Source organism: Branchiostoma floridae, chromosome 2, assembly GCF_000003815.2.
Source record: "Branchiostoma floridae strain S238N-H82 chromosome 2, Bfl_VNyyK, whole genome shotgun sequence".
NCBI lineage: Eukaryota > Metazoa > Chordata > Leptocardii > Amphioxiformes > Branchiostomatidae > Branchiostoma > Branchiostoma floridae.
Window position 1 is genome coordinate 19,006,314 of NC_049980.1, and position 22,676 is coordinate 19,028,989.

At 42.1% G+C, this 22,676-nt stretch overlaps 2 protein-coding genes across 14 annotated transcripts; one reads left to right on the forward strand and one right to left on the reverse strand.

Moving 5' to 3' along the window:
- Nucleotides 1-504: 504 nt before the first annotated feature.
- LOC118406657 (zinc finger RNA-binding protein-like) lies at nt 505-17,085 on the reverse strand. Of its 12 annotated transcripts, none has more exons than XM_035806952.1 (23): nt 16,941-17,085; nt 13,690-13,933; nt 13,420-13,540; nt 12,895-13,074; nt 12,319-12,515; nt 11,933-12,112; nt 11,288-11,513; nt 10,915-11,040; nt 10,635-10,697; nt 10,361-10,500; nt 9,691-9,860; nt 9,141-9,309; nt 8,224-8,301; nt 7,902-7,975; nt 7,327-7,383; nt 6,904-6,981; nt 6,575-6,773; nt 6,222-6,366; nt 4,333-4,421; nt 3,157-3,252; nt 2,468-2,677; nt 2,148-2,295; nt 505-1,601 (listed from the first exon to the last, which is right to left on the reverse strand). In XM_035806952.1, the coding sequence occupies exons 1-23, from the start codon at nt 16,988-16,990 to the stop codon at nt 1,519-1,521; spliced, it is 3,123 nt and encodes a 1,040-aa protein (XP_035662845.1). In that variant the 5' UTR covers nt 16,991-17,085; the 3' UTR covers nt 505-1,518. The 12 variants fall into 12 exon arrangements, with proteins under 12 accessions (XP_035662845.1, XP_035662827.1, XP_035662802.1 ...); XM_035806934.1 differs by having other exon boundaries at nt 12,886-13,074; XM_035806909.1 differs by having other exon boundaries at nt 12,886-13,071; nt 13,690-13,963; nt 16,941-17,057.
- On the forward strand, nt 16,180-21,446 carry LOC118406717 (myogenesis-regulating glycosidase-like). Of its 2 annotated transcripts, none has more exons than XM_035807009.1 (2): nt 16,180-16,684; nt 17,881-21,446. In XM_035807009.1, exon 2 carries the CDS (start codon nt 17,910-17,912, stop codon nt 20,166-20,168), a length of 2,259 nt encoding a protein of 752 aa, XP_035662902.1. In that variant the 5' UTR covers nt 16,180-16,684; nt 17,881-17,909; the 3' UTR covers nt 20,169-21,446. The 2 variants fall into 2 exon arrangements, with proteins under 2 accessions (XP_035662902.1, XP_035662893.1); XM_035807000.1 differs by lacking the exon at nt 16,180-16,684 and adding an exon at nt 17,133-17,292.
- Nucleotides 21,447-22,676: the final 1,230 nt, after the last annotated feature.

The following is a 22,676-nucleotide window of genomic DNA, read 5'->3' on the forward strand; positions in this document are numbered from 1 at the left end:
TGAACTGCATTTCATCATTTACAGCCACTAATTGAATATAGTGGGATGCTATCTGAAACATTTGACTTTTAAGAGCTTATTTTGCTTTGTCTACAACCAAGTGGACCAGCTCTTACAAATTCTTGCAGTAAGGAGAGTTGCCTATTCTGCGAAAATTGGATGAGCAAACATTGTGGCACACCAATCATGAATGTGACCTTAATATGTAGGAGAATTGAGATAGTAAGTTTCTAAAGACATCCTTTTGTCTCTTTGCCTACTCCATACACAGGACTATGCCCTTTTTTCCTATCAGATAATCACTGCAATTAGCTGTCAAGTTACTGGAGACAAATATTCTATTTTGTAGTCATCTTTGATGCAATCAAGTCCATTGCCTCTGACAACAGTGTGACATCATCAGTGCTAGTCTGTATCTTAGATGTGAAACTACCTTCTAACTGCATATTCGGATTAACTGTTAGATTGACAACTGATGCAAGAAACGACCATGACAACATCCGGTTCCCTTGTGTGGGTGGTGTAATACATTTTGACATAATCCTCTTACATGTAGGAAGAACAGCAGTCACGGACTAAGTGCCAATCAAAAAATGTCTTTGACCTGAGGCACGTATCAGCTGTTAAAACAAAAAGTAACACCGTGCATCAGCGCATACATAGGCTTCTGTCTATGGAAGTGTAACATTGACCACATATGCAAAATGAAAACATGGAATGTCATACAGACATGATGGAAAACAAGACTAATGACTTACATTTTGCATCAGTAACAATACAATAATTACCACTCATAAAATGTGCACGAAAGGAAGGCCGAAACATGGTCCTGCTACAAACACACATTATTCTCCAGCTGTTATAATAGAAACTGCTACCAGTAATGATACTGCAGTTGTTTCTCTGGATTAAAGTCATGATTAATACTGCTGGAGTACACCATACATGGTTGCACTTCTTTACTTGTGGAACATGCAAGGTTTTAACATGGGTCTACAAACCAGTTTAACAATGGTGCTTAATAAAGGTTGTCAGATTATTTTACAAGATGTCAACTGGAACATTTGGACAATGCCAAAAATAACAAAGAGCAAACACTTGGGTATCTAAAATTATCCCACCCTTTCTTGTCCCTTCAAACATCAATATTTAGGGTTATTCTCTCTTCAAACAACTTTGCCATTCAACACCCGTTTTACAATAGATGTTGTTTTGACTGTAACGGCCGTCCCCTATGATTCTGATACATCTTATTTTCCTAATACTTTGAGAGTTACTTCTGTACATTTCTCTATGTTGACAAAATAATGAAACAATTCCTCAACAATCCTTCAATGGTACAGACCATACTGGTCAGAACCTTTAGATCAAATTTACTCAAAAAATTACAAAGTGAAAAGTCTGAGTCAAGATTACTCACAAAATAGCCCTCCCTTTTAAAAGGAGGTATGCTTGCCAGACTATTAAGCAAAATTATATGACAAATGATGAAAGTATATCCTTGAAGGAAAATTAAATCTAAGCTTGAGCTAAGTCTGAAGCATCTTCCATCGGCTCCCCACCCTCGTCCTCTCCATCTTTCTTGTCTTTCTTGCCGTCACCTGGAGATGTAGGGAAAAGGAAGGCAGTTAGCACACCTGTAGCCTGACTAAATCATGCTTCTAGCAGCCAACACTTCAAAGTCAGGAGATTTGGGAACATCTGTTGATTACATGCATCTGTGCTGACATGGACCACTTATTGTCAGACTGAGAACTGTCTGTTACCATGGTGTTGGAGGCTGAGATGGCTGGTTTCCAGTGACTCAACTCCCTTGGTCTAATTATCATAGTGAAGAAGAATGCTGAGGTCTCCTATTGGTTCTTATTTCTTAGATCAGTCTCCTGGCTTTGAGGTGAATAACAACAACCTCTCAGACCTGGGGTCAAATCATCCCCCGCAGCAAGAGATTGTGTAACAAAGACTAGTACACATGTATTTATCTATTCTGCAAACAGGGAAAATGAGGGTCAATAAAAAAAGGATGTGAACAGTCATCATACTTTTACTTCATCTTTTCACAGCATTACTGACTACACATGAAATACATGTATCGATTTTGTGGAACATTAACAACAGTGACAAAAAAGTTTGCTGTGAGTTCGTACCTTCCCCATCTACACTGCTTGAGTCGGTGTTCTCACGCCTTCGCTTGCGTGGGTTGAAGCGCTTGTTGCCAAAGCGGGCGGGGCTGGGAAGGGGGTCCATGCCCAGGACCTTGTGGATCTGTCGGAAGGCCAGGAGCCGCAGTGCATGCTGGGAAGAAACAAGAAGTTACCGATCCACATGTCAACAAACACATTTTTATACATACTGCAATTTGTACAGAAAACCTCCATAGTCGACAAAGTCGGAAGATTAAAGATCTTTTCTCCCACTCCAAGGGCAGGACTGTTATTCATATCAATAGTAGACTTCTGCTCCTAACCTGTGCACTAGCTGTGATGTCCTCCCTCTCCTGTGGTGTCAGGGTGCCAGCAGCATCAGTCGGTTCCTTCTCACATGGATCGTACAGCCCAGGACCACTGGGCAGGAGGATGCCAGAGGCGATGGCCTCAAAGTTTCGGCGGAGAGCATCGCCCGGACTCTGGTTGCTACCAGCACTGCTTACCACTTTCTCAACCAGGAGTTCCATGGCCTGCATTTGTGAAATAGAAGAATAAATACATACTGTAAATGTTTTTAAGTTCGCGGGGATTTAATTTCGCGGTAGCGGGAAAAAGGACTTTTCGCGGTGGATTTAAGTTCGCGGTAACACAATAGACTACAATTTAATATCATAGTAGAAAAATGTTCGCGGTGGTTTTAAATTCGCGGTGAAGTGGTCACCGCGAAAACCGCGAACATTAATCCACCGCGAACATTTCTGCATTTACAGTAGCACAAGCAAATTATTGGTAGTCCCACTGATAAATGCATGTCCATATTTTTCTGAACTTATGCGTGTGGAACCTTCGATAACACTACCAGTATCTAGAATACACAAAGAAATTTGGATGAAAGAAGAGAGAAAGAATTGGGTGGATACCAGGCTACCATTTCCATACAACCTCCCAGCCAGTCCTTTACCACTGGGCCATGCATAGTGTAAGCACAATTGACAGCATGATAACTTACCCAGCTGCGTAGAGGGGCCCAGGTTGGAACGCGCTGACAAAGATCACGCAGGATTCGGATGACGATTACGCAAGACTGCAGTCCACTAGCCCTAGCCTTTTAAAGGGAATGGGGGATATGAAGAAATCCATTCAGTACACAGAAGAACAGGGGATAGAGAGACACTGACATGCATTGTGTATTTAACAACATGCAGGCCAGGTCTATCCTAGGTGACAATTTGGCAGTGAAGTAATGAATGTAAAAAACGAAATGTGGTCTGACATGCATTTAAGAAAAAACCTGAACAACTCTGTCAATTACTACAGTCTGACTTTGAACTTGGTGGGGTAATAAGAACAAAGGCAATTTGTTTCATAGATAAATCTCCAAAAACTTGAAAGGATAATGCCAGAAAAAAAATAGTAATAAAACTTAAATTGCCACACAAGTCTTTCCATCTGTCTACAAAACATGGAGCTAGAAAACATGACCATCTAATTTGAGATAAGCTTTCATCTTGACTGCATACTTCAACATATGTGATACATTCATTATTAACCATGCACGAAAATTGTCTAATACTGTCAAGTCTCCAATAAAATGTATCTTGTTGTTTCCAGAGTGTGCTTCTGTCTCTTGCAATACCATTTCTCAGTTGTATCATTTCAGCAATGTTCCTGCTCCACCGATCAAAATCAACCTCTGTCACATTATCTAACTGCCAAACTGCACCACTGTTTTACTGCTTACTGGTGGTAGAATACATACAGAAGCATCAACATGGAACTGCCATCCTATCTAGAACAAGAGTGCAAAGCAGCATGCACTGGTGTTGGCATGGGAGGCTCCTGGAAGGCACCGGGCATGGCCAAGCCGTCGGCTTCCAGGGCTTCCAGTACACAATGTCTCTATTCTCACAATGTGATTTGACATTGCTGCCAGACCACTGCATACAGACACAACATAATGCAACAGGTTTCACTAGCTACCAACAAACTAATATTGTCTCCACAACAGTATATCCCTTATTTTCCTTTCCAGCCTTATGCTGTTACCTCCAGCAATACCCGATACATCGTGGCTGACGAACAGCTGGGACTACGGTGGGTACGAGTGACTAATACAAACGTACGAACATCAGAACACAATTATGATAAGGCTGCAAAGGTAAAAAGAGAAATTGGAGTTTCGAACCTGAAACCATTTTGCATGACGCAGTGCTGCCAAGGCATCCAGGCATTTTTGCCTGTCCAGTACATCCGGTGGGTCTTTCGCAACAACATCTATAGAGTAGGAGTGGGAATGGGTGTTTGACCACAGTGCAACAACAGCACATTGGGCTTAGTGTTCTGCCACAAGTGGGGTATGTGTGCAGGAGGTGGACACGCACCATGGCATAAGCAGGGGCAGGGGGAAGATGAAATTTTAACACAACGGAGCAAGAGAACTTTAAGTCATGGTATGAAGTACAGAGAATGTTAAATGTGACACACTGTACACAGGAGTTGTTAACAAAGATAAAGAGATGTAGTAAGTGGAATAAGTGGAGTCAATTGGTTTGGATGGCAGGGATATGAAAGCAGGGTGGACAGGGTGTGTGAAGTTCACATGCCATGGTGGTGTGTTCTGCCCTACAAGACGTGGGGCGTAACACTAGCGCCCTCCATGCTTGTCACCCACGCAGACATGTGGTCAAAAATCCTTCCGCCTTTTCTCTCCTGCATGGAGCTAGTACACACTGAAGAAGGCTTTGCTCTCAGAACCCTACTAGTAACTGTGAACAAAATGCACTTAACAAATGGCATCATTAGAACTGGAGGGATTGGCATCCCTCCAGTCAAAAGGCATCATCAATGCAATAAACAAGACGTCATCATGAACATGAGACAAGAAAAGTTACTTTTGACATGATCAGGTCTTTAAGGAATCAAAGCCTTCCTTCCCTATCCAGGTTCCTCACAAAATGCAGTTCTTATGCATGCAATGTTCAGGGGAAGAACATTACATATCATAGTCACAGACAATATGTATAGAAGCAAACTATGGATAAATAGCTAGCTTTCATTTTGTTCCTTTGAACCATGGGACAGCATTGCTCTTTCTACCTCAGCTACACTACATTGCTTCCTTTAAGCTGCACATATCATCCTGGACATTGCTACTGAACTGTCCCTACCTCAAACTCCATACAATTCTACCCAGAACTAATGTTGTTTTTTCCGCATCATATCATGCGCTGAAATAGTCAAGCTAAGTATGCATGACATATTACATACTGCAGTCCTTCAGAACTGTTTGAAGTTGGACCACAGGGATAAGAAATAGCAATGTCCAGGACAACCTGTGCAAATCAAGGCAACAATGCTGGGCTGGGATGCTGCTACCAAAAGAACAGAACAACATGTTTCCTGCTGACAAGGCTGTTAAGAGACAGATACATGTGAAGACATGTGGGTTTGTTGTATCCATGACTCTGCATGCAGGTACCAATCTTGCCAGCACAACCAGTGCCACCTGAAAAATGAAATCAAAAACGACGGCAGAAAAAGACAGTTGGCTTTCTCAGCGTCCAATCTCACAGCCCTGTAACAAACATATGCCAGCGGGAAACACCATTCAAAAGCACAACAACGGCACTTGTTTTCAAATTGTGAAATTGTCATGTGTCAACGGATATAAAATGTTATAAGGCTGACTACCTGACTGCCCCATGGTTCATCAGTGATTGCGAATGTGAAACTATCGTATTAGAGGAGATATTAATAATACCCTCAAAAGGTTCCTCTCTACTGTCAAGCTACAGAACCTACCTTCCACTCCAGAACAGACTGGCCCAATCCCAATGAAAGCAGAAAACTGAGCTTAGCAGTCATCTTTCTAATAGTCTTTTCTAACTCAAACAGTGGCACATCGAGGCATTTGTCTTTGATACATGAGAGAAATTTTGCTATAGCTATAGCTTGTGTATTTAAATCTGGGCCTTTCCATTTCTGGAGCAGAGGTAGGCAGAGAAGTCTGAACAGTTGTAGCAGGAACCCTACTGTCTACAGGGCTTGGGCTGGGTTTGTCAGGAGAGAACGTACCTCCTCCCTCTGGCTGACCCTCCCGCATGACGGGCGAGGTCAGCGTGATGGTGCACTCCACTCGGATGTCTTCTTTGGTCAGGCTTGCCACGATGGCTGCTTCCTCCACACTCAGCTTCACCTCGTACTTCTCTTCTGTCACAGTCTGAGACGAGAAACAATGTAGAACATCATCCCTGCAATTCTTAAATTTATTCAGTTCTTTCAGGTGGATTAAAAAAATTGTTTCTGATATGACCTTTTGTCTGTCTGTGTGTTTCTAACCACCATAAAATGGTGATGTGTAATCATAAAAAGGTGAAGTGTGACATCTCTGATTGCTTTCTTACATAAAGATGAGGTCGAAGACTTACAGCCAGCTGTTTGGGGAAGTTATCAAAGACTCTCTCCAGAAGAGTCCGTGTCGGTTTCTCCGCACAGAGTACCACCAGCTGCACGTTCAGGTCTCCATGGAGCAGCAGCCCCTTGGCCAGGACACCCACACGCATCACACCCTTCAGGGCGCGCTGCTGCTGTTCCTCCGTCTTCTTCTCACTGAACGAGGTGAATGATCTGAGCAAGGTCCAAGAATAATTATCAGTCTTTGGTCTCATAAGAACAGCAACAACTCCAGAGTACAGATAAAGAACAGGAAATTGGCATCTCCAAAAATGAAGTTATAATGGTGGAAGTAGTGGCTGACCCTTCCTTGTTGGTCTCCTCCTCTCCTTCCTTCTTTTCTTCCTTGACCTTGTCCGTGTCCATTTGCTTGGGGTTGTCACTATGAGGACAAAACAAGACAGTTACAATAGTCTGCAAAAATCCTGGAGATACAAAGTGAACTGGAGAATAAACTGAACCCTCCAAAATATGTTTAAAGGGCAGTTTCAAACCCATTTACTGCAAATGTATGTTTATTTGGGCAGTTACATATGTGTCACACCTACAAATTCTCAAATCTTTTTCTTCCCTTAGTGGAAATTTTGGCTTAGTATTAATTTGCTGATAGTTTTCAGATAACTTTGATACTGTGCTAACAGTTCTGTATTCTGCTTCAATAATAAGAAGCAACCTTGGGCAGAATAAGGCTCTCCCAAAAAGCACACCCAAATTTTTCAACACTAACACTTCAGCCTTATCTGACAGCTTCTCAGTGGTCTTCCCTGCTTCAGAGAGGTCATCACTACAGACAGGATAAAAACAGACATGGTCAGCTAAGCCAACCAACCAACCAACAGGCATAACATCTACAGTTCAACCTGTATCAGCTTAATGCCAATATACTGATGTTAAGATTGTCTGGAAAAAAAACTTTTTATTGTAGTCTATTTGTAGACCAAGACAAGCCATTTTCAGCGAAAACCATAGTACCATAGCTGACAAACTAAGACTACGGTCAAAATAGTGCTCCTGTTTAACAGCATATGGACCATGGAGGGAACCATGCTAACATAACGCCAAAAATGCTAAGGAGGGGAAAAATTGGGAACATATCTTAACCTTAATGGAAAGTTCACCAAGGAAGGATTAAATTTTTTATGGCAGCAAAGAGAACTGATGAAATATCTGCCAAAACATTTTGAGCCACTCGCAAGTAGAGGATGCAATGTCATTAATTAGACATACAGGAAATTTTTGGTTACATGCATCCACCAACATATACCACACTGATACGTATAAAGTATAAAGATACATATATACCTCTCGGCCAGGAAGTCGGACACGAGTTTCAGGGCTTTCTCGGAGGCGGACACGATGTTCTGTACTGCTTGAAGCTGGGGAAGTACAACAGTTACCATGAATATCAAATAATGTACATATAGTGCAACAAGTAAAACAATAATATGGGCATCATCATGTGAGGTCCCCTAATACTTTTCTTCGGATGTGTGCAGCTTCGATCGATTTACAGTGTTGCACAAGGAAATCCCAGAACAAGGTCAAATTAATGAGGTGTAAGGTACATATATTGTAATGAGTGAAACAATGTAGAGTTAAACGAAAAGCTCATGTCCATTCTTACCTCTGCTTCATTGGGATAGATAGAAGAGTGCTTGGCCATGACATGACGGTCATCGGATGTGTCTGGGCGCCGCATAGGCTTTAGGTGGACAAACAGAAATAATGTTTTTGATGATTGCCGTTTGACACACAAGTTACTACATTTCAGAAGTACAAAATAGTCAGGCACTCATATTTGCATAATTTCATTTTTCTCGCGCCAACATTTGAAGATTTGGCTTTGCTGACCATGCAAGGCTACAAACATACATAGGTCATATATTTTCCCTTCCCTACAGCTTACAGCTTAAACTTGAGGGTTTAAAAGTCATTGCTTCTTCTAGATGAAGGTATACCCTTAACACTGTTATAAACCCTATACACAAGATACATTTGTATCTATATTGCACATTAAGAAATCCCATCTACTATTCCCTTGACACACCTCCTGTAAGTCTTGATAATTTCACAAGGTGACAGCTTTACAATGAGAAGGCAGGGGCTTAGATATTTGACACAGATTCAGACATAAGGGTCTATGCCATACACAGAACCTTCTACCATTGCTCTGGCACCAAGTCCAAAGCTGTGGGAAAGAAAGCGTTATGTAAGGAGAGTGGAATTTTCAAGACTTACAGCATCTGGAAATTCAGCGATGTCCCTCATGTTAAAACCGACGAAGTCTGCCCTGCGACCCCTCTCCCTTCTGTGTGATTTTTGAGTAAGACATAAGGAGGGACACAGGTTACTGTTATGTGGGTCACAGTCTGGTATGTTCCAGTCAGTGTTTTCTAGACACATGGCAGGATTGAAGTCCCCTGTTATCTTAGGCCTCCTATTCACAGGAACATCGTTGAATGTCCTGTCCACCCATGTTTCTGAAAACACTGTTGTCAGCTGTTGGGAAGAAGGGGGTTAGAGGTCGCTGCACGTGCTCACCATGTCCAATTGTTTGGGAGGCGTTGGAGGCTGCGGGGGAAAATGCGGAGGTGGCGGGTGGCCGTGTCTGCGGTAGAACTCCATCTCCTCCTCCCAGTGCCGCCGCTCTTCCCAGTATCTTTCCTCTTCTTCCATCCTACGCCAATACATCATCTCCTCTTCATAAAGCCTAGTGTACATAATGTATACAAACCTTCTACAGGAGCCTTATGTACCCAGCTTTTCCCTGACTCATGCAACTCAAACACTTTGCACAAATCACTGAACGTTTCCTCATCAGTATTGGGTATTGTGAAATGTTGCAATCATAGGTTAAATTTCACAACATATCATCAAGAACATGTTCACTTGTTAACTACTGTAAACTCATTTAGTTTTGCATGAGAGGAAAAGAGGATTTTGTAGTGTTTCAAGTCTGTGTTAAAACAGTTCAGTACAGTGTCAGTAGTAATACAAAACTAAGTAATAATTGTGAGGTGACTTGTCTCGATGATAACCTACAGCAAACATCAGCAGTAGTTGCGTGAACAGTAAACATGTGCGTGAGTACCTGTACTCCTCCTCCTCTCTCCAGCGCATCTCCTGCCTCCAGCGCTCCTCCTCGTCACGCCGCCGCCAGTACTCCTCCTTGGCCAGCTGGCGCCGCATCTTCTCCTCCTGAAGTTTGCGCGCACGGATGCTGGGCTTCACCTCCACCTGAAGCTCGGGGTCCACCTTTTTCTGTAACATTCAGGACAGTTGGTAATCAGCCTGTTGTCTACCAATGTTGAAACAATCCCAGGTCACTGCATTCGATTTTTCTATGACATAATCATTTAAAACCTAAAGCTACAAATGATAATCATTAAATACAATTAACAGTGCTTGACATACCCACTTGCCCACTTACAAATGCAGCCACATTTGATTGGTGCAACTTAATCTTAAACCCAGGTAGCGCAGTGCGCAACATGGAATTTTGCAATTGGAACACCACTTTTCCCCTACCTATACCGTTAGTATCATTTCTTGATAAGATAAAACATAAGTAGTTACATGTAAGAACAGATAATGGATAAGTAGCTGATTTGAAGAAAGTAATAACTACAAAGTGGGACAACCTGACATTTTGATGGCGCAACCTGGCTTTGACTCAAGTTGCAATATCAACCTGGCTGTATTTCAAGCACAGCAATTAACAAATATCTATTCCACGATTAAAAAAACAATCATGAACAAACCTTGTACTGCAGGCGATGGCGTCTGCCTTTCATGTGCATGTCCTTGGCATTGGGGTCATTGAACTTGCACTCGCACAGCTTGCAGTGGAACTGTATGACCTTGCCATCAGCATTCTTGATCTCTTCAATATATTCCTCTCCTAAAAAGAAGTAGACATTTCAAGCATGTAAAAAGCTACATTCATCTATCAAATATGACTTAGTGGAAGTGCATATAGTTCACATTCAACATGCAAAGTAAATCATATAAAGATAGACAAACTAAGTAACTTACCAACTGGCTGCACCTCCTTTGCCTGTAACTCTTGCAGCAACTTGGAAGCCTCTTCCTGCTTGCCTACAGAACAAAGGAAACTCCAAAATCAAACAAATGCGTGATATTGACAACTACAAGGCAAAGGAAAAGCACTGATAGACTTTTTTCATTAACTTTCCCCCAGCTGCCAAACCCTGTAATAAATACAAATCACCAGGGAGGAGATTAACAACTGAACTTTACGGTAAACGAATGGTAAACGAAAAACTAACACAGACTTGGGGATATTAATTCTTACCAGCATCTGTCTGTGCAGTGGATGTGTTGGCAACAACAGCCTTGGCTGTCATCTCCGTCACCTTGGTTTCCTCTGCCTTGATGCCACCTGGAGTCGTACTCAGCTTGGTTCCACCTGTGGTAGAAGCTACATGTTGGTCCAAGCCTCATTATTTTGTTTGACTTCTCAGGGACAATACCAAGTGTTTTCTTACCAATTCTCTTCTGAGCAGTGCTGCCATTTCTTTTTTTCTTTTATAAAAATTACTTTTTGCAGAGAATTGCATAGAGATCTCTGTACTAGGTTAGATTGCAGAAATCTGATGCTACATTGATCATTGCTACAATACTCTTTATCTATGGAGACCTTTTTCGAGAATGCAAGAATCCCGTACCAACAAAAGTGATCTTGGGCGTAACCACTTTCTTGGGCACCGCAGCTGCTACAGCAGCTGTTGCGGCTGCTGCTTTAGGTTTGGGCACCGTGCTGGCAGGTGTGGTGGTGGTGGTTGCCTTGGCGGGGGCTGCTGACGCTGTCGTGGACGTACCGCCGCCTGCAGTCACCAGCACTGGCTCAGTGGATGGGATGGGCTTACCCAGCTTGGTGTGTAGCTTCAGCACCTAAAGGAAATATGATTTCAACAGATTTTACCACATAGCTACAAATAGATATCTGGAAACACAATTAGGCAATACTGTAAATGCAGAAATGTTTGCGGTGGATTAACTTAAAACCACCGCAAACATTTTTCTATTATGGTATTAAACTGCAGTCTAACGTGTTACTGCGAAATTAAAACCACCACGAAAAGCCATTTTCCCGCAACCGCGAAATTAAATCCCTGCAAACTTAAATGCATTTACAGTAACCAATAATGTTAATGAATCTGTAAGTTGTACTGCACATTGAGTGATTAGCTGATTAGCCCAAAAAATTCTTTCCAATGACAAGACTCTGTAATAAGTAATTGATACTGTACAGTAAAGGAACACGTGTCAATTGTTCACAACTACATGTATTACCAAATGTTTCCTCATACCTTTTGATGCTTTGCACCACGGATGTGTGCATTGTAAGCATCAGTGCCAGTGCAGGTGACATCACACAGTTCACATCGCAGCTGGCTCTGCCCTGGCCGCATGGCTGTGGTGGTGCCACCTGCCTTCAGGGCTGCCTCCTTCTTCTTGTGCTTCTGTCCTTCCAGGTGCTCACGGTAGGTCTGGATGGGTAAATATCAAGATTAGCAATATCTAGATTATAAATGGAACAAAACCTTGTCAACATCTGAATTACTGCTAATATAAAATAAAAATTCCTACAATTCCACAATGTTGATTCTGGAAAACAGATAAGGAAAACTAAAGAATCTAATCAGAATTCACTTAGTGTATATATATTGTTGTATGCTCAGTTTTTTTGACATACTTGAGGTCCAGCACAACTGATTTTGCAGACTTCACAATAGTGGATCTGTGGCTGCTTGGGTGGCTGTTTTTGTTTCTTCTGGTTCTGTCCAAACTTGTTCTTGAAGCCCCAGCCCAGCCCAGTCTTCTGTTGCTGCTGCTGTTGGTAGTAAGCAGTGGCGGCGGAATAGACAGCTGCATCATAACCAGAGTAGGTGGCTATTCGGGGTAAGCAGAAGACATGTTTAGGGCAAAGAATGTTTTCAAACTGGTGGCTAAAAAGACAATTTCTTCTCATGTATAATTGACTACAGGAGGTAATAGCATTGCTAGCATTCAATACACATAAAACAAAGTGCAATACTAAGCAGTATCTGATAAATCTGGTTTCTTCATGCTTGTATCAATGAGAAAAATTATTTGAGGAACCAGCAATTGGTCATGTTGGCCAGGTGGTGCTTATGTAAAGGTTACAGGTTTGATCACATTACTACCATCGAAAACTGGCAAATTTAACAACAGACTTCATCCATAACATGAACAATGACAAGTGAGCCTAACAACAAAAACAAGTTGAAAGTTTCCCCACCATGATTACCTGTGTACGTAGCAGGAGTGGTACTGAGGGTGGTCTGGCCATATGACGTCGTGCTCTGGTGCGATGTAGGGGCAGAGTAACTGCTGTAGGAGGCTGTGCCAGGGGTTTTCACCGTGGTGGCTGCTCGAGCAGTACCAGTGGAGTACCCGGTACTGGCTGGGGTACTGTAGGACTTAGCTGCTGTAATAGACATGGTAAGATGGATATGCAGCTTGTTAGGACATCATAGACCTTTGAGATATAGAATCTTTTATAGTAAATCCTAACAAGAAAGAGATAATATACTTGACAGAAGGACAGTTGAACTTGTCAAAGTCCTTCAATGATTCTTCGTTAGTGCAAAATTTGCGCAAAAAGTGCAACAGAGAAGCATTCAAAAGACACAATAATTTTTTTTCCTCCACAGAATAGCATTTATTTATCATTATCTACAAAACATGGTAGAAAGCCAGACATGTCAGAAGATATTTTTCATTGCATACAGGAAACAAACAAGACAGGACTTTGTTTCCACCCAAAGCATACCTGTAGTAGTCTGGTAGTAAGGCTCTGTAGCAGCATGTGCTGTAGGCTGGGCAGCTGGTGTGTAGTACTGCTTACTCTCATACGCAGTGGTGGCAGAACCACGGTCATAACTGTACGACGTCTAGAAAAATATCAACAAAAATGATCAAATAAACTAACAAGAAACAGACTGCTATCCCTGCGGAAAGTATAATTTTTCTAACTTAAGAAATAGGACAAAGAGACATAACAAAGCTGAAGTAAATACTAGTAAGTTAGCATGTGAACTACCTGGTAGCTCTGTGTGGATGCTGGTGGTGGGGGTGGGGGGTCCTGTTGTCGTGAAGTGTATCCATACTGGCTTGTAGCGTGAGAGGCGGAATAGCTCTCGTAACTTGTAGCCGGCTGGGTGTGGCGAGGGGCCGCGGCCGCAGCGTATCCTGCAGCGGCAGCCTGGTGAGTCGGCTGGTGTTGAGCCGCGGCGTACGCACTCTGTCCCGAATGCTGAGAGTAAGATCCGACCGGCTGGGCTGACCTATACATGATAAGATTGAAAAGTTGCGACCTACACAGTTTGTTAACAACATTTCTAGACCTGCAATGAAGCCAAATGCAATACTACATATACCTGTACATTCAACTTAAATGTCCTTTTAGTCTTAATCTTACAGATACACAACACTGGAAAATATCAAATTAACTTGAAATTATAGTCTACAAGCTCTTGCCAAGACATGATTGAGAACAAAATTTCAGATACTGCCTTCAGTTATCACCATTTTTCTAGTTTCCCTGGTCACTATTCTGCTTAATCCATTTAGTGCCAAATAGCTGACTTGGCAGAATGAAGGTTAAAACATCTTCCTATGGCATGTGTCCAAAATCAATGGAGCTTGTGTTACCGGTAATAATGTAATACTCAACGCGAGACACATCCAACTGCCCTTGAACAACAACAAATTCAAAGGCTTTTCTCTTTTGAATGACAGCCTGGGCTGATCTTCCTATCAGTATGGTGACATTACACCCCATATGAACAGACGCAGTTCTTAATGTAATCTTCTTCTTCGTCGTGTCATCACTACACTTTCCTGCTCCAAAAAATGTAATGGTTTAATGTCAAAGCTTTGAGTTAGAGATTTTCAGACCATTCACTGAAACAAAAGCTGTCTAACACCTTAAGTAAAATACAGAAAGATATACCACCACTGAATGAAACCATGGAAAAAAAAAAAAGCAAAAACTTTTTAGACACTGGTCTGTTGAAGAAGTAAGGGCGAAACCTTACATACTGTAAGCTGATATCGTGGGAACCAGTCTATGGAACAGAAACTGTGGAAGGCCTACAAAGCCTAGTACATAACTATGGACAGAACTATCCTGGCAGCAGCTGTTTTAAAGGATGATAGGAATAGGAGAGGCAAAGTTGAGAAAATGGTCCTGAGCAGGGCTGTATCAAGGAGTCAAACTCAAAGTCAAAGCCAAGGGCTTGAAATTTGAATAGGTGCAGAGGGCACCTAAGATAAAAAATTATGGGGTACAGAGTGCACATGACAGCTGGCACATGATGAAATATACCATATCATAAGAAACCCAAATTACTACACTGTACCTCTTTAGTGCATGCATAAACCAAAGGTACCATCACTAGGCTTGGAAAATTTGGTTTATTATGGTCTCAGCTGGCCTGTGCATGCAAATGCTATATGATGCCTTGTTTCAGTGTATTCAACCATGCTTTATTTTAGGCAGCCCTAAATTTGACATCTGACTAAATGCCTTTGTGTTGATAGTATCCAGCCATGAGCTATCTATTTATCGCTGGCATCTTTTGTATGGCATCTAGGACTGTACTGCAAATGCCCTTAACCCAGGCTTGGAAAAAAACAGAGTACAAGCAGTAAACAGAGTGCAAGCAAAACACTCCATGAGAACCAAAGCCGACTAATTAAATATCATAGCAAAACATGACCATGTTAAGCGAGAGAACGGGCATTATACCAGGATAACAACTTTCATTAAGCAAGGCAGAGTGAAAGAGCTATAAAATACCATTTGGGGTCTACTGGCAATTTTGGAAGCGACTGGTAGGGATTCTTCCAAGTTAACAAAACATGAGTGTAAAAAATTGACTGCAAATAAAGATCTGCAAAATCATGTTTATATTTTTGAAGACATTGTCTTCAACAATCTTCCCTAGTATTTTTTTTTAATCATTATAAAACTTGTTAAAGAGACTCTTCTCTCAGGGTATCAGGTCTTTCCCCCCTACAAAGATCGTTTCCCTCCTGTTGCAGACGAACCCCCAGGTCGTTTAAAAACCACCATCCACAGGTCAACTCCCCATCTGCAGTCTGTTGCTACATTGCTAGATATGCTTAATTTACATAGCTGAATAAAATCTGTAACATCATAACTTATGTGTATTTTTCTACTACTAGCTTCACGCCAACTGTGCTAGCGGGACCGCCAGCCTGACCAAGCCCAAACTGGGTAAACCTTCAAGCTGTTCTGTAGTTTGTTTGAAGGTATTCAGTATTGCTAAGCTATTAGAGGGCAATCATCAAGACCCTGACATTTCTAAGGCCCTTTTGAGCGGATCACGGCAGTGAGGTTTGTCAGGTAGACTGATTTAGCATTTATCGCTGCCCACTAGCACAGTCGAGTTTGACGGCTTGCAGCTCAAGTTTTAGGACGTTACAGATCTTATACCTGTTAAAGTAAACATTTAAATAAGTTAGATCTACATTTCGGTAGTGACAATGAAGTCAGACTACAGACAGGGAACTGACTGGGGAGGGGGGTGACCTGGGGGGAAACTGTGTGCCTAGAAACCCTTCGTAAGTAAATCATGCAGAGATTTCCTGACATTGATTCTGAGCAAAGCTCACTGATTGAATATGTCCATAGATGATTCTGCTGGAAGCACAGAAATCTAATTATCTGAGCACGTGAAAAAATGTCTCCACTAAATCATTTAAAAATGTGGGTCACTAAAATCATGGCACAACCTTAAAAAAAATCCAAAAATTATTTTGAGGACAAAAAAATATGTATAAGCCAAAAAAAATACACTTGAAACTTTGTGACAAAAGGAAACGAATATTCTTGTCGGTATTCCTATCAGAGAAACGTCACAGTACAAACGTTTGTGACAGCTGTCCTACACTCGTCTGTGCAGATGACGCCGGCATCCATAATCCAGACATCAAGGCCAGACAAAGGGCTTTCACCCGGCATTATCAACATCTAACATCTTAGTACAACAACTCTTTCCCCCCACAAGGTGTGTTCCACTTCTTCCATGGAAAGAAAATCGCCGCCCTGGATATTCTTAATTCAGGTTCGGTAACGTTAGAAGTCCGCAATGATATCAGAATTTTGCGACATGCGGCAACCAGTCGCCATTTTGGTCAAGGTATATCAGACTGTCAGGACAAAATAAAACCATTTTCTCTCCATTCCAAGGACACTGTTTGTCGTGTAGACTATCTCTACTCCCTCCCTATACAGTCTGCACAAGAATGTGAGAGAATGCTTACCCGTATTGGGTCCCTCCGTGGGTAAAACCGAAATAGTTATTTGCAGCCATAATTTTTTGAGGCACGCTTCTTTCTCCTCAGTCGACTCGGGAGTCACGTGGTTCATTAAAACCGCGAATATTACCGACCTTTTCCGAAGATGGCCGGTATTTCCCGACCATAAGCCGAGCGAGATCGGGAAATGTCGTGTCTCTCCGTGTCAGTGCCGGAAATTACCGACGAGGAAAAGTAATCAAGGTCGATAGTGTAAACTGGAGAGCTCGAGAGCGCGGCTCCCGATATAGCTGGCAAGGCTAGGAGATGGGTCACGGGTGTAATGTCTGTTTTTTGTGAAAGACTAACTGTGCAATTGGTAAGATTGTGCTACGCAATATCAACATTAATCTTTTGTTGAAATTACGATATATTTTTGCCTGACTTGACTGAGATCGGAGTGTTCGGGTGGGGAGGGGGGCTATATCATAAGACAGAGAGTCATCATGTCACTAAGAGTGTGGCCCCAGTACGCGACATGCATATTACAGTATGGTCTGATTGGTCTGGTTTCCCACTGTACGTTCGGGGCCTGTAGAGGGGTATCTCAAGATGGGTCTATGGTATAGGGTCGATTAGTCGAAAAGTTGTGGAGATATGCATGGGACTGGGAGCCTGTACGTAACTTCATGTGTTAAAATGCCTACAAAGTCAACGTATGTGTCGAAGTGAATTGGTTAAGGATTGAAAAATTTGTGAGAGTTTGGCACCTTCGTTGAGAGCAAACTTACTAAAACATGTGACTATTGAAATGTTTTGGCCGTCAAAATGTTATGTACTTTACAACTGTATAATGTTGCAGCAATATGTTTACAGCAGCTCACAAAAAACACTTATAGAAAGTATATGTTGATCAGTTGGTATGAGAGTTCTATTGCACAGTAATGCATACCCTTTGTTCTTTCAGAGTTAGGTTGAGCCATTGTTATAGTAGTCATGGAGGGGTCTCAAGAGGTGCTTCTAGATGGACCCAATCAACAACAGGACAACCAGAAAAATACCAGGTTTCAGGTTCAAACTGTGGACAATGATGGCAATCAGCAGCACCTGTCAGTACCACATTGGACTCCAAACATCCCAACTTCTCCTAATGGTGCTAGGGAAAGAACTGAGTCTGATACTTCTCAGAACCCTTTTGTTGACGTAGAAGAAGGTCCGAATGCAGTGAAGTTCTCTGATAATGTCAAGGAAGAGACAACACCGTCGGACAGTCTCAGTGAGCCACGAGAGTTGCGCTTGAAAGTGTGTGTTTTGTTCTTGGCTGTGCTAATCATAGGAGGGGTCATCACTATCTGGTACTTCTATGAGGAGCCGGAACTGGAAGCTGACATCGGCCATACCTACAGACTGTTTGAGAAGACCAAACTCTTTTCTCTAGAGAATGGACGGGGGAAGCAGATCCTCGATGGTCGGGTGGGCGTACACCTTCCGGACAGCATCGTCCCGTACTGGTGCGGAAGCAAAAATACAATTTGTCTGGAATGGAAAACCTTTGCAAAGATACACATAACTTCCACAGCCATGGAAGAGGTGGAATGTTACCGCATAGTGTGGGAAACTTATAAACCAACTTTTGCTCCGGAAGACTGCTTTAACATGTTACCAGGACACTGGTATGGCGGGGCAGAGATGGACACACAGGATTGGCCGTTAGAGAAAGGAAACAGAACCATGGTGCCGTTTGTGTCCTCAGATCTCAGAGCAGAACCGGAAGGGTTTGGGTCAGTCCTGGATCGCTACTTTCTGTCATCCATGGGAGTCGCAGTCATCATTGATGACAATGTCCCGCTGCATGTGGGGACCAGCAGAGAAAAGCTATGTTTAAAGGCATGGTACGACAGGTCGCCATTTCCCAATCCCAACAGTGCACAGCCCATGCTGAACTACAGCCTCTGTGTTGGTTCTGATGTCAAAGCTGTGCACAAGTATGTTGTAGACAATGTTTTACCAAGAGTCAATACCACAAAATCTGTACCAGACACAACACAGATGCAGTTACCTAGATGGGTCACATGGCCATACTTAAAATCAAAGATAAACACAACAACGGTAAACAACTATGCAGCCAGTATTGTAAACAACAGTCTTGCTCATGGTGTTCTTGAAATTGGTGATGGTTACTCCACAAAGTATGGCGATTTTGACTTTGATCAAACCAAGTTTCCTGATCCTGTCGGTATGATAGGACAACTTAAACAAGAACAGTTTAAAGTCAGCTTGTGGGCACATCCATTTGCAAACTATGACTCCATGACATTTGTGGAAGGTCTCAGGAAAGGCCACTGGGTCAACAGTGCAAAGGGAAATGCACCAGGTATTGTTAAATGGTGGAATGGATATGGGACTGTTATTGACGTTACTAGCAAAGATGCCCGGACTTGGTTCATTGGCAAGACCAGAAGCCTCCTGCAGGATTATGGGTGTGATGGTGTGTACTTTGATGGCGGAGAAGTAAGTTACCTTCCTGCAGGCTTTGTAACAGAATCTGAGCCCGTGGTTCCAGATGAGTATGCCACAATGTATGTTAGTGAAATTGCTGCTGAGTTTGGTCCCAGCACTCAGGTCAGTGTCGGCTACAAGACCCAGGATGTTCCCATGTTTGTCCGCATGACTGAAAGGCGTTCCACATGGGGTGACAGACGTGGCCTTAAGTCTGTCATACCTACTGCCCTCACCATGGGCATTTTGGGATACCCCTTTGTGAACCCCGGCCCCGTGGGGGGTTCCAGTGAAGATATGCCTGACCCAGAACTCTATGTCCGCTGGATGGAACTGGCTATCTTTCTCCCTGTCATAGAATTCTCCTGGCCACCATGGCAGTTTGGTGAAGAAATGGTGCAGTTTGCTCAGAAGATGTTAAAGTTGCGAGAGGACGTTGTGATTGCACCCACCATCAAACTTGCGCGAGAGAGCCTTGAAACAGGAGAGCCAATCATCCGTCCGCTGTGGTGGCTTGCACCAAAAGACAACATTGCCCATGTCGTGGATTCTGAGTTCCTCATTGGTAACACAACACTAGTTGCACCCATCCTAGCTCCGTCAACAACTATGAGGGACATATACCTTCCCTCAGGCTACAAGTGGAAAGAAGGACTAAGAAATGGTGTTGTCCATGATGGTGGTCAAATGCTGAAGGATTATCAAGTTAATCTGTATGAAATTGCATACTTTACTAGAGTTGACACTGAAGCATAAGTTTTTAGAAGCAAAGAAATTGCTACAGAACTTATTCAGTCTTGCCTGTATACAACATCCATATATGTAACCAGAGATTATGTGTTGTAGTTACTACTCATCAATGTATTGTACAAGAAGTGCTGCAAATTTAAGAATAAACTTTCATTGATTTTTAAGCTGAGCTTGAAGGAAAATGCCAAACCTGTTTGAAAAAGTACGTTTTCACAGTTTGGTTTATGTTACTGAAGATATGATTATCATTGTGATATGTTACATGTCCATCGCTTTTTTTTGGTACACCTCTGTTTGAAATTGATGATGTGTCAGGAAACCATACATGTACAGCATAGTGTTAAATACACAACTTAGTGTTACGTGTTACAATCAAGTGTTTCCTGCAAAACATAATACATGTACAAACATGTATTGCATGTAAAATATAGTGTTGTGTGTAGAATATAGTATTACATGTACACATTGGCTGCTAATGGCAGGGGCCATTGCCTTCCAAAATCTGTACTTGATGCAATTTGTCAGATGTTGGTAATGCATGCATCAGACTTCTCCAAACCATGACATACCACAAAGGGTCTTATCATTTACCCTCCAAGCAGAGGTCAGGCTATGGCTTGTTTTTGATGTCTTTAGGCATTTGGCCAGCCTTTCTATTTTTCAGTCTTTCTTTTCTACATTCTGCCTAACTGCTAAGCAGAATAATTCAGAAAATCTGACTCCACAGAAAGGCTGACAAAATACCCACAAAGACTTTCAAAAGAAACCAAAGCCTAATCACTGCTTGGTTAGTATGGTCATGCACCAGTGGTGTACAATGTTATCACAAGTTACAGAGCTGACTGAACTCTTTTTACCGCGGTATATCATAATGGTATGTGATGTAACTAAGGTTCCCAGTAGCAGTATTGAGTGTAAGGTGTACAATTTGTATACTGTATCAAATATGGCAGGTTCTTGCCCCTGACTGCATGTAGCTGCATGAGATGTAAGATGAGAACAGTGAAAACAATGTCTACCAGTACCAATACATGTATATGTATATCTTCATGGATTCAACAATAATAGTAGTCACTGTAAACTGAGCATTGGATGAACCCACGTCACCGCCAAAAACATGGAACAAGGTTCAAAGATCTCATCTCATTGTAATATAAATTTATTTAGAGTTTCTCATGTCTTTAGGAGTAAAGTTTTGATTAACATTACGTGTCCATTGATCACTTGATGTCACTCTGAGTCTACAGTAAAAGTATGTGGAAAATACAAAACTACAAAAACACAGACCAACAACAATACCTCCTGTCAAATTAGTTGTCTCTTCCATTGACCCCATGACCTTGAATGTCTATCAGCTGTGAGTTGACTGATAATTGACTACCAACCATGAACTCCACTTTCAGTCACTCCTGCAACTCTAACCTTTTGCTTCCTCTTCCTGTCACTTAGCATTGGGATGTGCCTATATATACAGCATATGGAAATAACTGCAGAAGTAGACACACTGAACTATACCTTTTTACAATGTGTGTGGTCTACTTACACAGTGTACCTGTACAGTGTAATTTATCTCTCAGTGAAATTTTCATTGAGATGTAACAATGCTGTCCAATCGTTCTCATCCCGATACTGATAGAACCATTCTGTCTCCACTGTTCACTGCCACAGTTGGGATGGAAAGGCTTTAAAAAGTATTCAGCCCATGTACCCATTTTTTGCTGTGGCATACCAAATGATATAACTGGTATTATTGGAGGGGTCCTTGGGATTTTGGCAGCTACCCAGCCCCAACACTGAAGTCTACACAGTTCGTGTGTACTTGAATCAATCTCATGACAGGAATATTTCCATTGCTTTTCTTATATTTAGGATAAGCCTTGTAGATATATGTAATGTAGCACAATGCTACTAGTACTTGCACTCTCTGAAGTAATACATGTATGGTACATGTAATGGTGATGACTTTGACTGACCCAATGTGATCATGTTTCTTGAAATTTTTAAAGATAATTCCTTTACCCTTACTACTACATTATTATTTTTTCTTCTCCCCTATTGTGTCACAGCCAATGCCTTTCATTGAGAGACCTGACCCACTCTCTAGTCTCTACTTTCTCATATTACTGTCGAAACTATTAATCCCTCTTCCAAGGCAGGGCTCTTTAGAATTATTGAACTTTGACCTACATAAGTAACATACCAGTCCTAAGTACAGCAGTTAAAGCTAACTGATGACAAAAATAGAATGAAGACCTTACATGCCGTAACATGAATTTGAAAAAGTGATAATAAATATGCTAGATTTTTGTGTTATTTTCCCGTCCGTGTGGGCAAAGGCTTATGATTCAAATTTGTTAGTGACTGAGAGTCACCGCATGGCAAGTGGGGCTGTGGGGGAATTCTCACCCCACCCCCTTCCTCACCCCACCCCCTTTCCTCACCCCACCCCCTTCCAGGGTGTGCAGAATTTTGTGAAAAGGGGCTTCCTGAGGGGCAAAGGTGCAGCCAGACAGG